We start from the raw sequence: 21575 nt of genomic DNA, 5'->3' as shown, positions 1-21575 counted from the left end.
CAGATAATGTAATAAATACTTTTATTCAAGAAAATATAACTTCTTGGATGTCAATGCAACAAAATAACATTAAATAAACAAATAACACTAACAGAAGTGAAAGAGCAAATAAAAAAATTAAAAGATAATAAAGCTGCAGGACTGGATGGAATAATTCCTGAACTATATAAGATTTTTCCTGAACATATAATAAAGAAAATGATGAGTGCCTTTACAATTTAAGCAAAAATGTATAACCGTATATATGTATAATGTATAATCGTGGAAATACTCAATTATCTCCCCCATGTTAAATCAAGGTAAGGACTCCAAATCTTGTGATTCATATAGGCCAATTTCAATACTAAACACTGATTATAAAATTTTCATGACAATATTAGCTAATAGGATAAAGAAAATATTGCCTAATCTAATACATAATGATCAGACAGGGTTCGCTCTTCATAGAAAAGTGCAAGATAACATTATTAAATTGCTATCATTAATAGACATAGCATGCAAATACAGAAAACAATTATTATCAGCCTAGACATAGAAAAGGCTTTTGATTCTATTAGTTGGTCTTATCTACAAAGAATTCCGATTGGTTTTGAATTCTCCTCAGATTTTGTCAACTTATTAATGAAAATCTATAGTGGGGCACAAGCTTATGTGAAAATCGGATCATATCTTTTCTCACTACTAGAAATCCTCAAGGGAACTAAACAAGGTTGTCCTTTGTCACCATTATTGTTTGCTCTTTCTATGGAACCTATTGCTACATATATCAGAAACAAGCGAAATATAAAAGGCTTTCAAATTAATAAGGACTATTGTCCTAAGATACAATTATTTGCTGATGATATGTTGTTAACGTTGGGTGATATTGTTTCTTTGTATGATGTTATAAATACCTTAAGCAAGTTTGAAAGAATTTCAGGGCTTAAATTTAATCATAAATCCAAAACATTACTAATTAACAAAAAGATCAACAAAAACTTAAGAGAGACTGTTTAATTGGGAGAATGATGTATTAGAATATTTGGGTTTCAGTATAAAGAGTACATGGAAAGAGTCTGTTAAACTAAACTACAATAATTTAATAACCACCATTAGTGAGCTAATCAAAAGATGGAATAAAATGTTCTTCACAATGGAGGAAAGGCTCTCTTTAATTAAAATTATAATTTTACCCAAAATTTAGTTTTGTATACAGTCATTGATACTACCCCCCTCCCAAAACTTTATTTAAAAAATTAGATTCCATGCTACTTAACATTTTTATGGTTCCCCTTAAAACCTAGGATTGCATATAAATGCCACATTAGAGCTTGGAACAGTAATGGGATAACATTCCCTAGCTTAGATCTTTATTCCAAATCAGTTATAATTAATGTAATATTACATTGGATCACACCTACCTATATATCAGGCTGGAAAACAATACATGAGATTCATATAACTGATGTCAGAACTATAGAAAATCAGTTTAAGGAACAATATGGAATAAGTAGAGTTCATTGGCTTTTATGTGAATTTTGTTTATTTAATAAGTAGTTTGATCATTTTTCTTATGGCATAATCAAATATTTAATAACTTTAAAAATGTAATTGATTGTAATTACAGCATTAAACAATTTATATTTCTTATATTCCCTATAGCATACTCCCCTGATTGCCTAGAATCTTTCAACATCATTGCGATGCAAAAATTAAAGGAAAATAACTTGATATTCTGGCATCAGTTTATTGAAAATAAGAGTATTAAACCAATAAACTCTCTTTTATGTAGTTTTGATAATAGTCAAGACAGTTGGTTGTTTATACACTCATTACGGCAGTTTATCAAAAACAAAATGAGAGTTTCAATCAACTTGGAGACTGAATCTATACCTAGTTTGATTCAGCTTTTTATTAGGTGTCTTGAAACGACAGATAATCAAAAATTAAGTATCTCACCTATCTATAAGATACTAAGAAAAGACACTCTAAAGTTTGACAAAGATTTTTGGAATTATTATGTAAAGATTAATGGAGAACAAATATCTGATGAATTCAAAAAATTGTTATTGAATTCTACGTATGGTACCACTTCTTCGTTATATTGGAGATTGTATGCATGGAAATTTATGACTAGGAGTTTCTATACTCCACATAAAATAAATCTTATACTCAAAAACAGTGAAAGTAAATGTTGGAAATGCCATGAATTACTAGAGGCCAACTGGGTTCACATGTTTATTGAATGTAAAAATGTTGTTCAGTACTGGAAAGACTTCAAATATTTTGTAAATGCGTCATGGTCTGATAACTGTCATATTTTTAACTCACTAATCCTGTTCCTATACCTATTGTAATACCTAAATCTCAGATTCAGTTACTCTGATCAATTCTTGCAATTGCCAGAAGAGTTATTACTTTGAACTGGAAAGTAAACAAGATTTGATGTTAAAAGATTTTATTAATTTAGCAAAAGTTGTTTGTAAAAAAGAACTGCAAACCATTTTTTTATAGAACTCATAACATTACTCATAAAAAATAGCATGGCAAAAATTGGAAAACCTTTTGAACAAATACTGATAACTTCTCATGGATAAAATGATTATCATGGATGAATGTAAATATTGTAAATAGTTTGGTTATTGTTTTATTGTATTTGTTATATGTACATTTGCGTATGTTTATAATGAAAACAAAATAAACATGTTTTTGAAATAAAAAAAGTCTGGTGGTTTCTATCTACTCTCATATAAATGGAGTAGGAAAGAAATTTTAAAACCAAAGTATCAGTGGGTCCAGATGACCCAATCAGTCTCCAGGTGATCCTAGAAAATTACACTTCCATATGTGGCTTCTCTAATACAGTAGTCTTCATTTCACCCAAAATTTTGAGTTAGGTCACTTGTGCAGTCCTATTCATGCTGAAACACCAAGTCCCAGTGACTGGAGCTGCATTAGCCAACTGTCCTCCAGATGGTACACCCATGGCAGGATTCTGTCAACTCCCTTTTCCACAGTGGATGAGTCTGGCTGGCTGGTACCCAGGACAAAAATATGTGTGCCATGTAGTGGCTAGTTTTATTTTTTGTCAGTGAAAACATTGCCAGTCTTTATATTTATGTCTCATAGATAAAAAGTAAAAAACACATTTATTTCGCAAGTAGGCAAGTGCACAGCCCCACAAAAGTATAAATAAATACAAAAATTGGCCAGCACAAGGTGAAAGAGAATAGTTTTTTACAAAACATACCAGTTTCGGCTAAACACCATCTTCAGTGTTGTTACATTCACAATAATGATCCACTTTTTAAATAATGGTTGCACCAGTCACTACCTTGACCTCATGAATAATGCATCAGATATAAAAAATACATCATATAACTCCCATGTATGAATACTTCAACAAAAAACTATGCTGATTCAGTACCATATATAACTATAAACAAATAAATATGAATGTCATACTATAATTCAGTGTAAATGCAATCTATTTATATTTAGAATATTTATTCTAGTCAGATAAAAACAAAGCAGCCAGTTTGAATTGCCTGAGTGTAGTATACCATTCTAGATATACGATTTACATTTAAAGAGATATCATAAGAAACAAAAAGTTTAGTTGAAATTAAAGCAACCAAAACTAGTAATACACATATATCTGTATGTTGACAGACTAAAATGAAGTTTATAGGGGCATGAATGATAGACACAGAATTACCAAATATTATTAGAGATGTTCATTTAAACCAGGGGGAAAAATACCACCAAGTTTAATGATCCATGTACGTTCCTTTGTATTTAGTATACTATGCCAGCCAGCTTTCATATTTCTGCTCCCCATAATTCTAGCAATAATAGTAAATTTGAAGTACGCTGTTGGATGCTGAATGGAGTGTTTATATAAAGCATTTGCAAGATTTTTATTTCTCATAGCACTCATAATGTTCAGAAATCCGCAGTTTGAGTGTACGAGATGTTTGGCTGACATAAAAGGCTGAACAAGTGCAGGTTGCAAGATATATTATCCAATCCAAACTACAATTACCCAATACATTAATATGAAAGACTTTTGGCATATTTCTGCTAGTAAACTCCTTAGTTTTATTAACATATCTACAAAAGGAGCAATGACCACAGGGAGTACAACCCAAAAGAGCCCCAACTTCAAGAGTGCCTTGTTGTGATTTGACCGAAAGCTATATTTATAATGATTCAAGATGCCCCCTAGTGTTACTCCTCTCCTGGAGGAAAAATGACACCTTTCCCCCAATATACGTGAAAGATGTCCATCAGCCATAAGGATGTTCCAATGCTTATAACAAAACTGTTGGTGTTAGATGCATATGTCGTAACAAATCTAATAACATTATCATTACTTTTACATTATTGATATTGTAATAAATTTTTCCTATCCTGCATCTGTGCTAATGTACTGGCCTGCATGACTTGATGTCGATTGTACCCTCTATTACAAAACCTAGTAACACGGTCAAGACTTTGACTTTCAAAGGTCTGAATACTAGAACAAATACATTGTATCCTAAAAAATTGAGATTTCGGAATATTGCATACAGTATGTTTAGGATGACAACTTGAAGCAAGTAACAGATTATTGGAACTAAATTGTTTTCTATGAACATCACTGGACAGTGTACCATCATCTAAACAAGTTACTTGGACATCCAAGAAAGAAATAGATTTGATGTCACAGTGTAAATTCAATACCCCATTTATTTTCATTGAGATATTCAATGAATTCCAAGAGATAGCTAGAATCAGCATGCTAAATCAACTAACAATCATCAAGATATCTTCGCCAAATGTCAGTTTCATTCAAAAATAGATTGTGATCACGATCATAAATCATTTGTTGTTCAAAATAGCCCATGAATAAATTAGCATAGATGGGTGCAAAAGATGCACCCATCACAGTGCCCTTTAGCTGTACGTAACATCGATCATCAAAACAGAAAACATTCTTGGTTAATACATGACATGAAGTTGTTCTATCTCGCCTTCATTCTTACTGATGGGTTTGAAGCCGAGTCAACCTACTACAAAGCTCGAGGATTTCAAGTAGCTTGAGGCCAAGTCCCTATCCCATGATGCACCTAGAGTTATCTCAGATCTAGTTTGCTCCTGCAACTGATCGGAGGTTCTTGCTAGCTTGAGACAGTAAAAACTTTACTATTAGCCTATTTCAAAAAATGATTGAGATTTTATTCTTAAAATAGCTAGATTTTTAGGTTAGATAAGCTCTTATAGCGGTGTTCCCTTCCCTTGTGTGCCTTTTCATAGCTATATTTGGCCTCATTTTTTTCATAGGCCTATTTAAATTTTCTGACTAGAAGTTGTTTATTCAGTGACCTTTCTGTCACCCTTTTTCTTAGTCATAGTATTGTGTGATTATTTAGTGACCTTTTGTAAAATATTTATAACTGTTAGAGTTAACTTGCTAGTGTGTAGTTTAGTGATTTTTCACTTATTAATATTATCTGCTTAGATAATTTGTGTGTGTGTGCTTGTTAGCCTTAGTTTGAGGGCTTGTGTGCTTATATTTAGCCTGTTGTTTATTAGAAGGATTATTAATAATTCATTGTAGTTAGCCTTAGTTTAAAGGACTTGTGTGTGTGTGTGTGTGTCTGTGTGTGTGTGTGTGTGTGTGTGTGTGTGTGTGTGTGTGTGTGTGTGTGTGTGTGTGTGTGTGTGTGTGTGTGTGTGTTTATAGTTAGCCTGTTTTTTTATTAGAAGGCTAATTTATATTTGTTGTTGTTGGGTATGTCCATTTATGTCATGGCTGATGACAAGGACAAACACCCTATGTCAGGGTTTAAACAATGCCTTAAATGTGGGCAGAAGATGTCTGTTACTGACTACCATGTCAAGTGTGTCTACTGCTTAGGTGCCTTGCAGTTACAAGAAACATGTTCCATATGCCATTCCTTTTCCTCTCGGGTTCTCCAAGAGAGAAAGAGGAAACTTATTGACAGGGGGTTGTTGAAACATTCTTTCCAGGAGGCTTTGAGTGACCAGGATGGATCTAGTAAGTCCTCAAAGTCCTCCAAGATTTTTGTGGATTCAAAAAAGTCAAAAAAGTCTGTGACAGTGGCTCCACAGGTCTCAGAGCCGACTGTCTTTTCTTTTTGGAGCTGGTCCCCAGTTTTGGAACAGGTATCTGAAACTCCAAAATCTCCACTACTTCAGTCAGTACCATCGATCCATTCATCTCGGTCTTCTGTTAGCCTTTCAGATTTGGATGTGGATTGGGTGATGCAGAAGCTTTTACAGGCACCGGCCTTTGCAAAGTTATCGGCTCTGACCCAGGTGGCTTCGGAGCCGAAGACCCTTATGCCAGCTATAACTCTTCCTCCTCCGAGCCATACCAGTCCTTCAGAGCTAGATGAGTCAGACTTGCTAATTGTGGAGCCTTCGGAGCCAACACCTGCTCCAGTGTCTTCAGTTCTGTTCACTCTCATGTCCTCGGTGCCGATCGATGACTCTAGGAGCCGGCACTCTCTGGTCGGGTCCAGGGAGGATAGTCAAACCGACTTGTCGGTTCCGACTCTGCTTCTCGGGGCTTTGGCTCGGATGAGCTTGGCTCCTACCCCGGGCTCAGAGCCCACTGTCCCGGTGCCTGGGGTATCAACGGTTTCCGCAGATCTGTTGGTCCCTTTGCATCAGAGCAGGGGTGCCTTCAAAGCCATGAGGAGAGTTATGTCTCCCAAGACATCCTCAACCTCAGGTCCGGCTTCTTCATCCCCTTAAGCACCTGTGTCTGCTTCTGCCTCACAAATCCTAGCAAAGCGCAGAGACCCAGATCCTCTGGAAGCCCCATTGGGTGGCTTATGCTTTTCTGAGACCTCACCAGAAGCTCCCACTGATGAGGTTCCCAGGAAGAGAGTATGTAAGAGGAAACATTTAGACTCCCCTCAGGAGTCCCTAACATCTGATACTGACTTGGATGAATCAGAAGGGTCCCCACAGTCCCCCTCTGAGGATATCTCATTTGCAGAGATATTTGAAATACTTAGGCAGAGGGGTGACTGGCAGTCCACCAGCCCTACTGAGGATGAGTCGGTTCTCCTGAAGGCTTTTGGGTCTCAGCCCTCCACCTCTTGGGTGTCTCCGCCCTTCGATGAGCTTATGCAGCTGGTCTCATGAAGGGTATGGGAGTCTCTGGACACCATGGAGCTTGTCCCTAGGAGGATTAATAAGTTCATTTCTGCCCCCCAAGATAAATCCTTCTTGACCAAAGGTGTGCCAGTTGATGCCATGGTGGTGGCAGCAGCCCCCAAAAAGGAAATGTCTGAAACTTCCTCATCTATCCATCCTCCTAACAGAGACTCCAGGATCATGGATAGCTATAGGAAGCGCATGTTTAGTTCAGCGATTTTTGCATTTCATTCGCTTAACTATTTAACCCATTTTACGAGACTACAAAGAGATCTCCTTAAAGAGCTGGGAGATACTCTTCAGGGTGCAGTAGCTGCAGGAGCTACAGACAAAGTTGCCTCCCAGCTTGCTACCTTCAACTCCATTGTTAACTCATCCATGGGCCTCATTTCATTTGCAGCTGATGGAACGAGCAGAGCAGCGGGTACAGGAGTTCCTCTTAGGAGACACTCCTAGATGCACTTATGTTCCTTCGCAGAGCCCTTCAAGTCATCCTTTGTGAATACCCCTTTTGATGGCTCATCCCTTTTCAGGCCCAAAGTTAAGTAAACTTTGACCAGGTGTGAGCAGGAGGGAAAGACTCTGTCTACCATCAGAGTCCATTTTTCCACCCCTACCAGACCCTATCCCAAGGGTCAAAGGGGAAGAAAAATATGGTTCCGAAAAGCCCAAGGAGCCTTTCAGGACACACGTGGTGAACCCCTCTTCAGGGGCAGAGGAGGGGCAATAATGGAAGGCACCACCCTCGCGGCAGAGGGGGTCCGCAAAATCAGGGTGACAGAGGTCACTTCTTTGGGAAGCCCTACCAGAGCTCCTGAAAGGATACCCGACTGTCCTGCTCTGGAGGAAGTTGGGGATCGCTTATCTTTGTACCTAGACGCCTGGCTCAAAATAACAAATGACAACTGGGTACAAAGTATAATTTCCAGAGGATACTTCATCCCATTCGCCACAACCCCTCCACCGACAAGAAAAATCCCGGACGTTCCACCCAGTTACAGGGAACAAACAACAGTAGAGGTCCAGATGTTGCTAAGAAAAAGAGTCATCCAGCCAGTCCCAGCAGGCCAGACAGGATCCGGAACTTACTGAAGATTATTTTTAGTTCCAAAAAAGGCAGGGGACTGGAGACCTATATTGGACCTCAGCAGACTAAACAAATCTGCAAAGAAAGAGAAGTTTTGGATGGTCATGCTTTAGTCGATACGTCCCTTCTTAGGGAAAGACTATTGGATGTGCTCGATAAATCTCCAGGATGTATACTACTACATAAAAATGGCCAGTACATCCAGGGATCATATGTGTTTCTGGCTGGGAGCCAATCATTACCGGTTTTGAGCCCTGCCCTTTGGTCTCACTACAGCCCCCAGAGTGCTCACCAAATGCATGGCAGTGGTCACGGCTCACCTGAGATGTTTAGGATTCCAGGTGTTTCTGTACCTAGACGAATGGCTCACCGCCACCACCAGGCATCAACTCGTTCAGGCCAGGGAATCATATCTGTCACTCTGCAACCAGTTGGGCATTACAATAAACTCAGAAAAATCTGCCTTGTCGCCATCACAGCATATCATCTTTATTAGAGTAGAACTGGACACCACCACCACCACGCTAAGACTTCAAGTAGAAAGAGTCTTACTTCTCCATCAGCAGGTCCACATTCTAATATCCAAAAACAAGGCTCCAGCATCAGAAGTTCTAAAATTGTTAGGTCTGATGACAGCAGCAATTCTGGCCTTACCACTGGGTCATATGCACATGCGGATATTGCAATGGCTGTTGTTCACTCAATGGTCTTACTTAGAGCTCCCCATGTCTCACATGATAATGATCACAAACTCCTGCAAAAAGGATCTTCAGTGGTGGTTGACCTCACTTCATGTTACGATAGGACAACCATTTGTTTTACCCCCACCAGTGGCCACAGTGATGGATGGTTCCCTGATAGGGTGGGGGGGGGCATTTTCAGGGAAGGACAGCCCAAGGCACGTGGACCGATCAAGAGACATATCTGCATATCAATGTCCTAGAGATGAGAGCGGTACTTTTGGCTTTGCAGTACTTCCAGGACTCTCTTCCTCTGGGTACGACTGCGATTCAGACGGACAACATGTCAGTGGTCTGGTACTTGAACAAACAAGGAGAAACCAGGTTATACCCCCTTTGTCTTGAGGCCCTAAGAGTATGGCAGTGGGCTATATCCACCCAGTGCTTTCTGTTAGCAACGCACATCCCAGGGAAATCCAGTGTGATAGCAGACAAGCTGAGCAGAGCAATTTTGTTTCCCTACGAGTGGTCCCTCAAGACAGAAATAGCCGACAGGATATTCCGCAGGTGGGGCCAGCCTTGCTGCAACCTTTTTGCCAGTCACATGAACACAAAATGCAGAAGCTACTTTGCCCTGATTCCCTCTCTGGGAGAAGCCCCAAGGGACATACTCATTCATGATTGGCCTCCAGGTCTCCTCTATGCATTCCCACCAATCCTGTTGATACCCAAGGTATTACAGAAAGTGAAAGCCCTGGGAAGTACCATCATTCTAATAGCTCCTCATTGGCCTAGTCAAATTTGGTTCCCTTTCCTTTGACTTCATCTTTTGGAGGACCCCTGGATTCTGTATCCAGTTCCAGACCTTCTGACTCACTTATCGGTGGAACTTCATCCCTCTCTGCAGTCACTGAAGCTGACAGCTTGGCTGCTCCAATTCCCATCATAGCCAGGCTCCATAACCTTTCTAATGAGACGAAGCAAATTCTCTTATCCTCTCATAACTCCTGTATGAGGAAGCTATACCTGAGCAAATGGAAAGAATTTTCTATATGGGCCTCTAAAAACAATATTGATCCTTACCAAGCCCCTATGGCCTCTGTACTAGAATTCTTAACCATGATCTTCAGTAAAGGAGCTGCAGCAGCAACAGTCCATGTTCAACTTGCTGTCATCTCTATCTTTCATCTTGGATTCGAAGGGTTGAATATTATGTCACACAAATTATCCAAAGCCTTTCTCAAAGGGACCTTTCATATTAGACCACCTGTGAAATCTCCTTATTCCCCATGGAATCTAAATTTTATGCTTTCCCGCATAATTCTTCCTCCATTTGAACCAGCTTCCTCTTGTGACCTCAAATTTTTGTCATGGAAAACTATCTTTTTAGTGGCTATTACTTCTGCCCACAGAGTGTCAGAGCTTCAAGCCTTGTCCATTAAGCCTCCTTATTTGATTTTCCATGCTGACAGTCTCACTTCGAACAAACATCTCTTTTTTGCCCAAAGTTTGCACTGAAACTAATCTCAACCAAATTATTGATTTGCCAGTTTTCTTCCCCAATTACTCAAATAATTTAGAGTACATGCTGCACAAACTTGATGTTCACAGACAGCTCAGATTTTATTTGGATAGAACAAAAGATTTCAGGAAATCAGATCAGCATTTTGTTTCCTTTTCAGACTCCAGGAAAGGTATGCCAGTGGCTAAAACAACTCTGTCTAAATGGTTATCAGATTGTATCACCTTTGCTTATTCAGCTGCCAATATGCCCTTACAGCATAAAAGTAAAACTCACTCAACCAGAGCAGTTTCTACATCTTCTGCTTTTTCTGCCAGACTTCCTATTGATAACATTTGTGCAGCAGCCACTTGGTCAAAACCTCATACCTTTATCACTCATTACAAAGTTGACAAGGCCTCTAGGAACAGGACCTCCTTTGGATCCACGGTCCTGAAAAATATACTCCCGTGAGCCACCCGAGGTAGATGGTGCTTGGGACGCTACCCATCAGTAAGAATGAACAGCGAGATAAAACAACTTCACATAAAGAAGTTATGTACTTACCATAACGTTCCATGTGAGTTGTTCATCTCGCTTTCATTCTTATGTCCCTCCCTCCTACCCCCTCCTGGGCTTTCAGAAGACCAAGATGCTAGATCCTTCCTGGTCACTCAACCCTTTCTATACTTTCTCTCTTATGGAGTTATAGAATGACATGTGGTATTATTATACGCAGCAAACAAGATCTGAGGTAACTCTAGGTGCATCATGGGATAGGGACTTGGCCTCGAGCTACTTGAAATCCTCAAGCTTTGTAGTAGGCCGACTCGGAGCTGAGGGATCGGCTCTGAACCCATCAGTAAGAATGAAGGCGAGATGAACAACTCACATGGAACGTTATGGTAAGTACATAACTTTTTTTTCAGCTAAACATATCAAAAAAGTATTGAATCCAGGGCTATACAAAGGAATTTTAGCCAACCAAAACTGTAAAGCAGTTAAACCAGCCCAGTGGGGTATATTAGTATATAATGATTTGACATCAAGCATACACATTAACCAACCTGTTTCTAGTTGGGAGTCAGAAATGATATTCAAAAATTGGGTAGTATCTTGAACTCTAGCTCTAACCCCCCCCCCCCGAAGTAGGGGCTTCAAATACATAGTAAGAAAAGCCGATAATGGTTCAGTCAAGGATCCATGGCCAGATACTATGTCTGCCCGGCAGTACCTGTGGGTTCTTGTGTATTTTGGGGAGTAAATATAAATGTTGTAGTAGCGGATCTGAAACAGTTAGATGACTTTCAGTTTGTTTATTGATAATACCTTCACTTAACGCCATGTTTAAAAACTTGTCTATATCTAGTTTGAACTTGCCAGTAGGATCAATAGCAATATAGGTATAAAATCGACCATCAGAAAGTTGATCGGCTGCTTCAGTCAACTACATAGACTGATCCAAGACCAACAACAGAGCCCCCCTTGAAAGCTGGAATGATATCAATGTTTTTATTGTTATGAAGATTAATTAATGCATGTTTTTCTGCTGGTGTAAGATTGTACCAGCTCTTTAAAGAAACACGATCCGGAGAAAAATGTAAATCTTTTAGAATACATTTTTGAAAAATGTCCATGTTTTTATTAACAGGAGGCATAAAAGTGGACTTATGAAACTTGAAACTAGGTATAGAATCATGGGTAGATATCGATGTATCAGACTTATCCAAAAATAATTTCTAATGTAACAACACTGAAGAAGGCGTTTAGCCGAAACCGGTATGTTTTTGTAATAAACTATTCTCTCTCACCTTGTGCTGTCCAATTTTTGTATTTATTGATAGATAAAAAAGTGCCATTTCCTTGAAGTACTAGCAGAATTATTTAATTTGTCAAAGACTTTGCTTCCTCCCCTGTGGTGAATGAAGAGCCATATCACCACATAGTCACTGGGTGAGCTATCTTAGCTTAAGTGTTGAATATTTTCATGCATTAAACATACTGAAAGATAGAGAAAGAAAAAAGAAAGAAAGAAAAGTTTCACAACTGTACTACATTTCATCAAGCTAAAGTGGGATTTAAAACAGGAGCCAGTGGATTGGTTAGTATATTCATCATTGAAGGTATGACACAACAGCAGAAGAGAGTGGAGGAAAGGCCCAGCATAGAATTTTTTTTAGGAAGTGAAGATGAAAGACTGTGGATGGATGGTGAATGGAGGGCAGATAAAACTGAGTATTGTATGACTGGAAGAAATTGTAAGGGAACTTGCTTAAGGAAGCATGATAGTTTTTACTAAACTATCTACAGTTTTTGTAGTCTGGCAGTTAGTACAGATGAGTAAGACTGTGAGCTTCTTCATATAGTCCAGGGTTTTATTACCACAACATCAGTTTGCTGACTCTGAGCAAGTCACTTGACCAGATAGTATTCCTGGACTGAAGCTGAAAAAGGGCCATCAGTGCTCTTTGCTGGTTAACAAATATAAAATAAATAGATACTTTTATTTCATTTATGGTATTGTGGAAATGCACAGATAACTGCACTTGTCCTTAACTAAATTGGAGTTATTTCTTAGTGGAAAAGATGGTAAGGGACTGTGTATGAATAGGTAATGTAATGTTTAGTACACTACACTACATTCTTTTATTTCAATTATTTTACTGCAAATATTGATAGCTATTTACATTTGTATTTGTTTATCATTTTTCTCAGCCTGAATTGTTGTCTTACTAAAGTTATATTAAAATGCCTTGCAGCATGTCCTTGTCATCCTCTGGGATCAAAAAATGGAACCTTCAACAAATACTTGATATGTAATCCCAGGACTGGCTACTGCTATTGCAAACAAGGTGTTACAGGACAGAGCTGTGACCACTGCAAGAGGGGATACTGGGGTTTTGGAGAAAATGGATGTCAGCCATGTGACTGTGCAGGAGACTGTGACCAGCAGACTGGACAATGTTTGAATAGGTATATTTTTTATATTTCTAACAATAGTAGTGGCTTCAGCATGTTATTAATGGTTGCATGTTAGCTGTATGTCATCTAAAGGACTGTCATCTTGTCTGATCCCATATCTCTAGTACTGAAATGTTTTGTTGATATAAAATATGAATATTTTGTTTTATTGATTAATTTCTGTGTACCCTGTCTGAAATGGAACTTCTGAAAATATTTAGTGCCTTAACTTTTGCGTACATCTGTAGCCAAAGGGGTTACTATTTGAAATGCAGGACTCACAATGCTAAGTTCGGGGATATGGAGACTGAATGACCAAAAATCAGGACTTAGATTTGTTAAGCCAGAGATCGCTTTTTATCAGAAATGTTCCTTTTTCTCCGAGGTAATCTTAAAATTAGCATGCATAAGTTCATGGGGCTGGAGGGCTTACACCTGAGTTTGGGAGATGCAGATGAACTTCCACCTCCCCCTAACAAAAACAACTTTAAAGGAGAAAAGCAACATTCAGTACTCTTCATCTGTATTACTGATACTTTATTTTGTCATTTTGGGACTCAACATTGTGAATCCCAATTTTTCAATAGGGAGACAAAAGGGGTAATTGTTTGAAATGTCAGGACTTATAATGCTAGGTCCCAGAATGTGGAGACTGAATAACTGAAAATCCGCGCTTGCATGCACTAAGACTAAGACTGCCAATTCTTGTATTATTCCTTTTTTTTCTGAGGCATGGCAATCTTGGAGTTGGTATATAAAAGTTTGGGATGGTGTGGGGTTTTTACTCCCTGCAAAAATAAGTTTAAAGGAGAAGAGCGATGTTCAGTATTTGTTCTTTTTCTACATTTTCACTTTTTTTCTTTCATCGTTTCAGGATTCGGCACTGGGAGTTCCAACATTTCAAAAGTAAGCCAGAGAAAGATCATATACATAGAATATTCAGCCCTAAGAAGACTATTCAGTGTCAGATTTTAAGTGCAGCTGTCATCTTATAATGAGTGATGCATCAGTATCTTAATAGTCACATGTCCTGGAGAACATTCAGTTCTTTACTGGTGTGTGATTCAATGAGCAACAGAAGCATCAGGGAATCTAAGCAGTATACACTATTTTTGTTGTAGAAGAAAAGCAAAACAATCATTTTCTTTTCTCAGATGACACCATTACTAATATGGTCACCTGTGCCTCTGATTTGTAATCACATTTAAATAGCTATTTTGCATCTAGTTCCACAGCACAGAGGGATCATGGAACCCTGACTGTGACCAAGGTGGCTAGGTTCAATTAGCAGCCCTAGTGCCAAAGGAGACAGTCAGAAAGCTAGAAAGAGAAGTGAAGGGGTGTGACCCACATGCCTGTCCAAAGGGAGGGAGGGAAGGTTGTGGAGACCATGAAAACCACTTCCTGTGTTTCAGAGAAGGAGGCAGTTGCCAACAACTCTCCTTGTGGAAGTGAGGGATGACCAGTGCAGACAGCCCAGTGCATTGCTCCCTTTCAATGCTTTGCTGGGTACATGCCTAGGGTTATAGGCCTAAAGATAAAACCTCAAACCACCCAGATGGCACTCTGAATGATAATCCTTTCAGGTTAACTCTCACCTTAATGTTGAGGAACAAATGTTTTGAATGACTGAGTGGGGGACTACAGATCAGCAGACAACAGGGATAAATGTGCAAAAAAATAAATAGTTATATTGAAATGGCTGTCCCTTTCTGCACCAGTTACACTGAGAAATTCAGAAACAACCCCTCCTGATAGAATACCTGTACAAATCAACTTTATAACAAGAGAGAGAAATTACTTAATTGTTACAATAAATCACATTCTACCCAGATAAATGAGTCATCAAATAACTAAAGGGTGCAATCAGGATGATCACAGCTTTATATAAATGTAAAATGGCACTAAATCTATGAGTAACTCTAAATTGTTCTTTAACTATGTCAGGAAGTTAAGAATTAACATCAGACGGTTCTCTGAGCTTGCCTACTGTGATACTAACCACTTACACCATACCTGTCAACTGTACATATTTTGGAGGCACATATCAGTTTTCAAGCTTAATTTATTCATTCACATGCTGTACCTATTTTTGGAGATTTGTCCTTATTTTCAGGCTTGATTTACCCCTACATTCAATTTTCTCTACCCTTCCCATTCACACATGATTCTGAAACTGTTTAGTACATAGCCAGGAAACCACACTCCATAGACAACATACTGGTGGTACCAGTACTTTAAATAAAGAGGACCCACATGTTACATCTCACTTTTTCAATAACAAAAATTACTTGGTGTGGTAGATTTATGCAATACAGTAGAGAGTTGATTATCTGAATGTTGATTATCCAAAAAGTCAATTATGCGAATCAGCCTTCCAAAGTTTTTGGGTAGGAAAAATCATAAAGTCTGAATATGTAAACATTATACATATTCACTTGAGCATGTTTTTTGAGCTTGTCCAGCTCTTTTGTGAAAAATATTCTTTATTGTCCACTGGAGTTGCTGACTGGTTGAAAAGTGTATTCCTGCATGCAGAAAAAAACACAATTTTAGAAGTTTTTATCCAGTTCAATAATATGTTTGATTATCTAAACAGTTTGATTATCCAAACTACCCTAGGTCCCAATTAGTTCAGATAACTGACTCTCTACTGTACCATTCTTTAAAGCCTACAGATTTTACACTGTTTTTGATAATGTGCTTATATTTTGCATCATATTTCTCACCCTCATTTTTTAAAACTTGTATTGTTGTGTAGTATTTCACAATCTTACTAGAAGTGGGATGATTTACGTGCTTTTTGGCATATACATGTTATGCTAATTATGTATCTAGATTTTTGGCTAGATGTACCTACTTTTCAAGAGCCTTTGTACCTGTTTTCAATGTCTGCAGGTTGATAGATATGACTTATACCCAAAGGAAATAGATACTATCCTAGCTGACAAATTCAGTACCAATTGTACTCCACCTACAACTATAACAAGGTCTTTCAGCCCTTTCAAAACTAAGAATACTTCATGCATGGGCCCTGACAACATACCAGGTTGCCTGATTATTATCAGCGCCAAATATGGCCTTTCTGAACCCCTACTTAACCTCTTTAATCTAAACTTCTCCTCTGGTTATATTCCGACAGGTGGAAAACAGCTATTGTAATCCCATTACACAAGGGTAACCCAACCAATGACCCTGGTAAGTGTGTGCCCATTAGTCTCACTAGCCTTCTTTGTAAGGCAATGGAGCACATCATCTCAAACTTCATTAACCTGGTTGTTGAAGATCTCTCGAAGCTGGACCATCATCAATTTGTCTTTATCATAGGAAGCTCCTACCTCATTAACCTTATTAATATTTTGAAAAAGTAAGTGAAGCAGTGGATAGTGGTCATGCAGTGCATGCAGCATTCAGCTTATGGCTGTAATATATATACCTGGCCAAGGCCTTTGGCACTATTTCCCATGCAAGCATTATTGATGGACTTATAAACCTGAACATAAGTCCTTATATTGTGTGATGGGTAGCTAACTGGTTGTCTGAGAAAACCCATGTGGTTACAGTAGCAGGTACCACTTCTGAAAGCAAAACAGGGCACTGTTTTGAGAAGTCTCCTATTTGGCATATATTTCTCAGACCTTCAAGCCAGCATGTATTTATCTAAACATATACAACTTGAGAGACCTCAGAGATTCACAACTAAAAGGATCAGTGGCCTCAGATGTATTAGTTATTAGGAGATACCGGCACTGCTTTCTCTGTATTCAGTCTCTTACAGACTGTTCCATGAAGATCTATGTCTAGCCTTTCGTGCCATGAAAGATCCAAACCTATTTGATGCCCTATTCCTTTGCAGAACTAATGGCACATCAAATACTCTGTTAAAGGAAATAAACCTTCATCACCAGATAAATAAGACACATTGGCATGATAGATTCATATCCCAATGTATCCCTCATCTCTGGAAAAAACTTCCACTATATGTCAAGCACAGTAGTACGCTTGCCACCTTCAGGGTAAACCTGGATAATTGGATGGACAGCCTCAAATTCTCTCCCATTCTATCTTGCCTTGCCCTCCTCAAAGCTAGAGGTAAATTTTGAATAGGGTTTCTTGGCTAGGCTTGAAATAGTCTGCAGGCCGATTGCCTAGTACTTGCCTGTGAATCTATGACACTTTAAATGTTCCATAGATTCTTCAATTCCATCTGACCCCATTAGTTACTATAGAAGAATCATCAGCCCTATCAAAAGTTAAGAATGCAAAATCCATGGGTTCAATAATATACCAGGATCCCTGATTACTAATGCCAAATGCAGCTTATCTAAATCCATTCTTGGCCTCTACTTCTTAAGGCTATCCATGACATTCACAACTGTTGTAATGCCCTCAGATAAAAGTAGTTCAACTTCTGACCCTGATAACTACAAACGTATTAGTCTCATTAGTCCTATATGTAAAGCTATGGAATGTATAAATTCTAACCCCGTCAGTTTAGATACTGAAAAATCTTTTGGATACGCACCAATTTGGCTTTGCTGAAAATAAGTCCTGCCTCCTTAACCTTGTTAACATCTTGGTACTTGTTAAAAGGTTAGTGAACCACTGGATAGTGATTATGCAGTTTGTACAGCTTATCTTGACCTGACCAAAGCCTTTGATATCATGATGCATACAGATATTATTAACATTCTCTTGGACTTAAACATAAATTCATATGTTATGCATTGGATAGTTAACTGGCTTTTTTCTTACAGAAACAATTTAAAGTCACTGGTGTAACTTCAAAAAGTAACAGTTACTGATGGGCTCTGTCCTGGGGCCCCTCCTGTTTGGCATATACTTCTCAGAAGTACAGACAAGCACGGAAGGGCTGTGGCTGACTAAGTTTGCAGGCGACTGCAAACTGGGTGCTATAATAGAGTCTCCGGCCGACATGGAGATCCTCCAGAAGGGCCTAAATGAGACTGATGCATGGTGTCAAAGCCATGGTCTCAAGCTAAATGCAAAAAAATGCGTAGTAATCCCCTTTGGAAAAAACAGAGTAACCGCAAACTACAACATAGGAGGTAATCCCCTGAAATCTGAAGAAGAAATAAGGGATCTAGGGACCCAAGTAGATAGTCAGCTTTCCTTTGATAACCATGTTGCCAAAGTGGTTAGAAAATACTTCTGTGTGACCCATCTGATCACGAAAGGGTTCGCATCAAGATCTAAGGATGTAATGGTGCCCCTCCACTCTTCCCTCATCAGACCCATTATTGAGTACAATGCACCAATTGGAATGTACCTGGCTAGACATCTCCAGCAGAAGGACCTAGTCAACTAAGGGTCTACTAACCTGTATACAATGAAAGTAATCAAATGTAACTTCTATTGCTGCACTGTTATCTCTCTATGTACATGTTTCCTGTCCTTTGGCTTGCTGTCTTCTGTCTTTTATTATATGTCATTTTAACCTGTTGGAGCTTTTCTCCCCGGGACTCCGCTGAAAATGGACATGTATCCAGTCGGACTATCCCGGTCAACAAATGTAAAATAAAATAAAATAAAATAAAATAAAATTACTGGCCTCAAACAGTTGCCCTATGCAGCACGATTGAAAAAGCTAAGACTGTTCTCTGTTGCATACCGCTGTCTCAGAGGCGATCTCTGTCTAACGTACAGAGCCATGTCCAACCCAGAATTGTTGAACATGCTCCATCTTAGCAAAACCAAATCTACTCGAGCTACACGCTCTAGGGATATAAACCTCAACACAACAATGAATAGAACATGCTGGAGGGATAAATTCCCTTCGCAGAGACTTCCCTTACTATGAAACAGGGTCCCGATCTACATAAGACAGAGACCCTCACTATCACTCTTCAAGAGGAACCTTGATGAGTGGATGGGTAGCAGAAAGTTCACACCGGGGATCACACCAACAGCACTACTAGATAGGGGCCAAGGGTACTAACTGCTAGTACAAGGGTCTAGCGAACTACTAAAGGGGCGGTGAATACCACACAACATGGCTGGGCTAATATATGCTTTCAGGCAGATAGCCCAGTACCAACCTATGAACCTATGAACCTATGGTCTTCCTTCTGTTTGGCATCTACTTCTCAGACCTTCTAACCAATAACTTTGGCCTGTGGTTATCTGTATTTGCAGATGATTGCAAACTGGATATTGTTATCCAGTCACCTGCTGATATGACTAAGCAAATAACTGGTACAAAGAAAATTATTCCAAATTAAATGGAAAACAAAAAAATGTATGCTTAAATTTGGTAAACAAAACAGTTCCCTATCCTGCCACATAGATAAATACATCTCCAAACAGGCACCATTATCAGAGATCTAGGTACCATTGTGGATATCACCTTATCTTTTCATCATCATGTCCCAACAGCATTTAGGAAATCTTTTTATTTTATTCAATTAACTTCCAGAGGTATCTCATCTAGATCAGGAGAAGTCATAATTCTACATGTGCACTCCTCACATCAGACCCATTCCTGAATATAATGATTCCTATGCATCTACTTGTATAAACATATCAGTCAGTTCTACAGACCTCAGAAATTCCTAAGAAAATATATCACTGCCCTCAATACCCACAGATATTTTGACAGACCAGCAGCCTTCTTCCTGTATTATATCTGTTATATGCTCCTATGTAGTGACTTGGCTTAGCATTTGGTGCCAAAAAATGTCCGCAACATTCTAGGTCTCTTCCACATTTGAAGAACAAATGGTTCCTCAAATAGCCACATTAATAAGGCACTTTGGCATAGTAGATTATTTATCAATGCAGCCTCCAATCCTCCATCTCTAGAATGTACTTCCACTGCCTGTAATTCCCATGCTATTTTAAAGTTAATTACACAGTTTGGAAGGTTAGCCACAAGTTCTTTCCAGGTCTACCCTCAGTTGCCCTCCTGGAAGCAGGACTAAACTCTTGAACGTGAATTACTAGCTAGATCCAGTCTATGGACTAATTGCCTATTGTTTACCTATCCATCTATGAACCTAAAATGTTTTTTTTTTCTTTTTATGCCATAATGTTTGTCATAAAGCAAATCCTACTGACAAATAAATTTGAGCTTGCCACTTGTGCCAAAAGTGTGACACCGTAGATTGCAAGATATACAACCATTTCACTCTTTCTACCACCAAGAGTTGAAACAAGGCCTTACATGTTTTAATGAAACAATATGACGTTTTTGATTTCTTGTTGTTATGGCTGGAAGGCACTGCATCAAGATATCCCCTCAAAAAGAAGCTTCTTGCAAACTACTCTTCAGCAAATACTTTTCTTATGAACCGTCTATGAAATTCATATGTTTTGCAGAGGGAACTCAAAGTCCAGGTGCACCTCTGTAGCCATGAAGTAGCTATCTCCTCAACACATGCTCTCCAAAGCATTCAATTTAAACTTCCACTTCAGATGTGGAACTTCAGGCAACTACTTGCAATAGCTTTGTCAGTGTCTTCAGAACCAGCAACAATCCTTCATTCATCTTTTATGGCCATTGACAACCTGTGATATCCTATGCATTATAGCTGCTTCTGTAATCAGCCTCACTACCATAACGGTGGTCCTAGGTTTGTAGGTCCATAGGTGTGTACTAGACTAGCAATCAATAGGGCCTTTTGAACCTAGCCATGTATCCCAAATCTCTGACAAGTTATGGTACCCTTGGTAAGTGTAAGCAGGGTCCTGGGAGATAAAATATTTACAAGCAGGGGCCTGAGAGATTAAACATTTACTGGCTACCAGTGTCCATTAGAAACAAGTGCCAAATCAGGGATGAATTTCCTGTTCCCCATCCAATTGTCCAAGTTACACTTGAATTGGTTTAGGGAGGACCTCCACTTCACATGGAAGAGGAGCATGTTTCAAATAAGGGGTAGTCTCTGGAATATATGAGTCTGTCCAGCAGGTCCTATTTATATCACAGGCAAGGTTTAAGTCTTTAAAATGGGTAATTTTGGTGCTGTCTGTTCTGCTGATATGCAGGAGTTCCATCAGGGTGGGGGTCTGACAATACATTGTATCCAGGCATTGATATTCCTCAAGGACACAAAATACAGGGATAGGGCTTTGAGGTGGTCTGCATAGGATATGTCACTTATGTCCTGTATTCTTTTAGTAAGGAACCTCTGTAGATTCATAGATTCATAGATTCATAGATTAGTACTAGGCT

The 21575-nt window shown here is 38.9% G+C and overlaps 1 protein-coding gene across 1 annotated transcript in view; it reads left to right on the top strand.

The window, feature by feature from the left end:
• Positions 1–21575, top strand: part of LOC122807660 (netrin-4-like) — a 1595546-nt gene that overhangs the window by 1243555 nt on the left and 330416 nt on the right. Inside the window, exon 6 of the mRNA XM_044078603.1 lies at positions 13180–13393. Coding sequence (XP_043934538.1) covers positions 13180–13393 — 214 coding nt within the window. The remainder of the gene's footprint in view (positions 1–13179; positions 13394–21575) is intronic.

The sequence above is a fragment of the Protopterus annectens genome, chromosome 7.part1 (genome assembly GCF_019279795.1).
Source record: "Protopterus annectens isolate FY-2018-M chromosome 7.part1, PAN1.0, whole genome shotgun sequence".
In the NCBI taxonomy this organism is placed as follows: Eukaryota; Metazoa; Chordata; order Ceratodontiformes; family Protopteridae; genus Protopterus; species Protopterus annectens.
The sequence above is the reverse complement of the archived record's forward strand: the minus strand, read 5'-3'. Positions and strand labels throughout refer to the sequence as shown.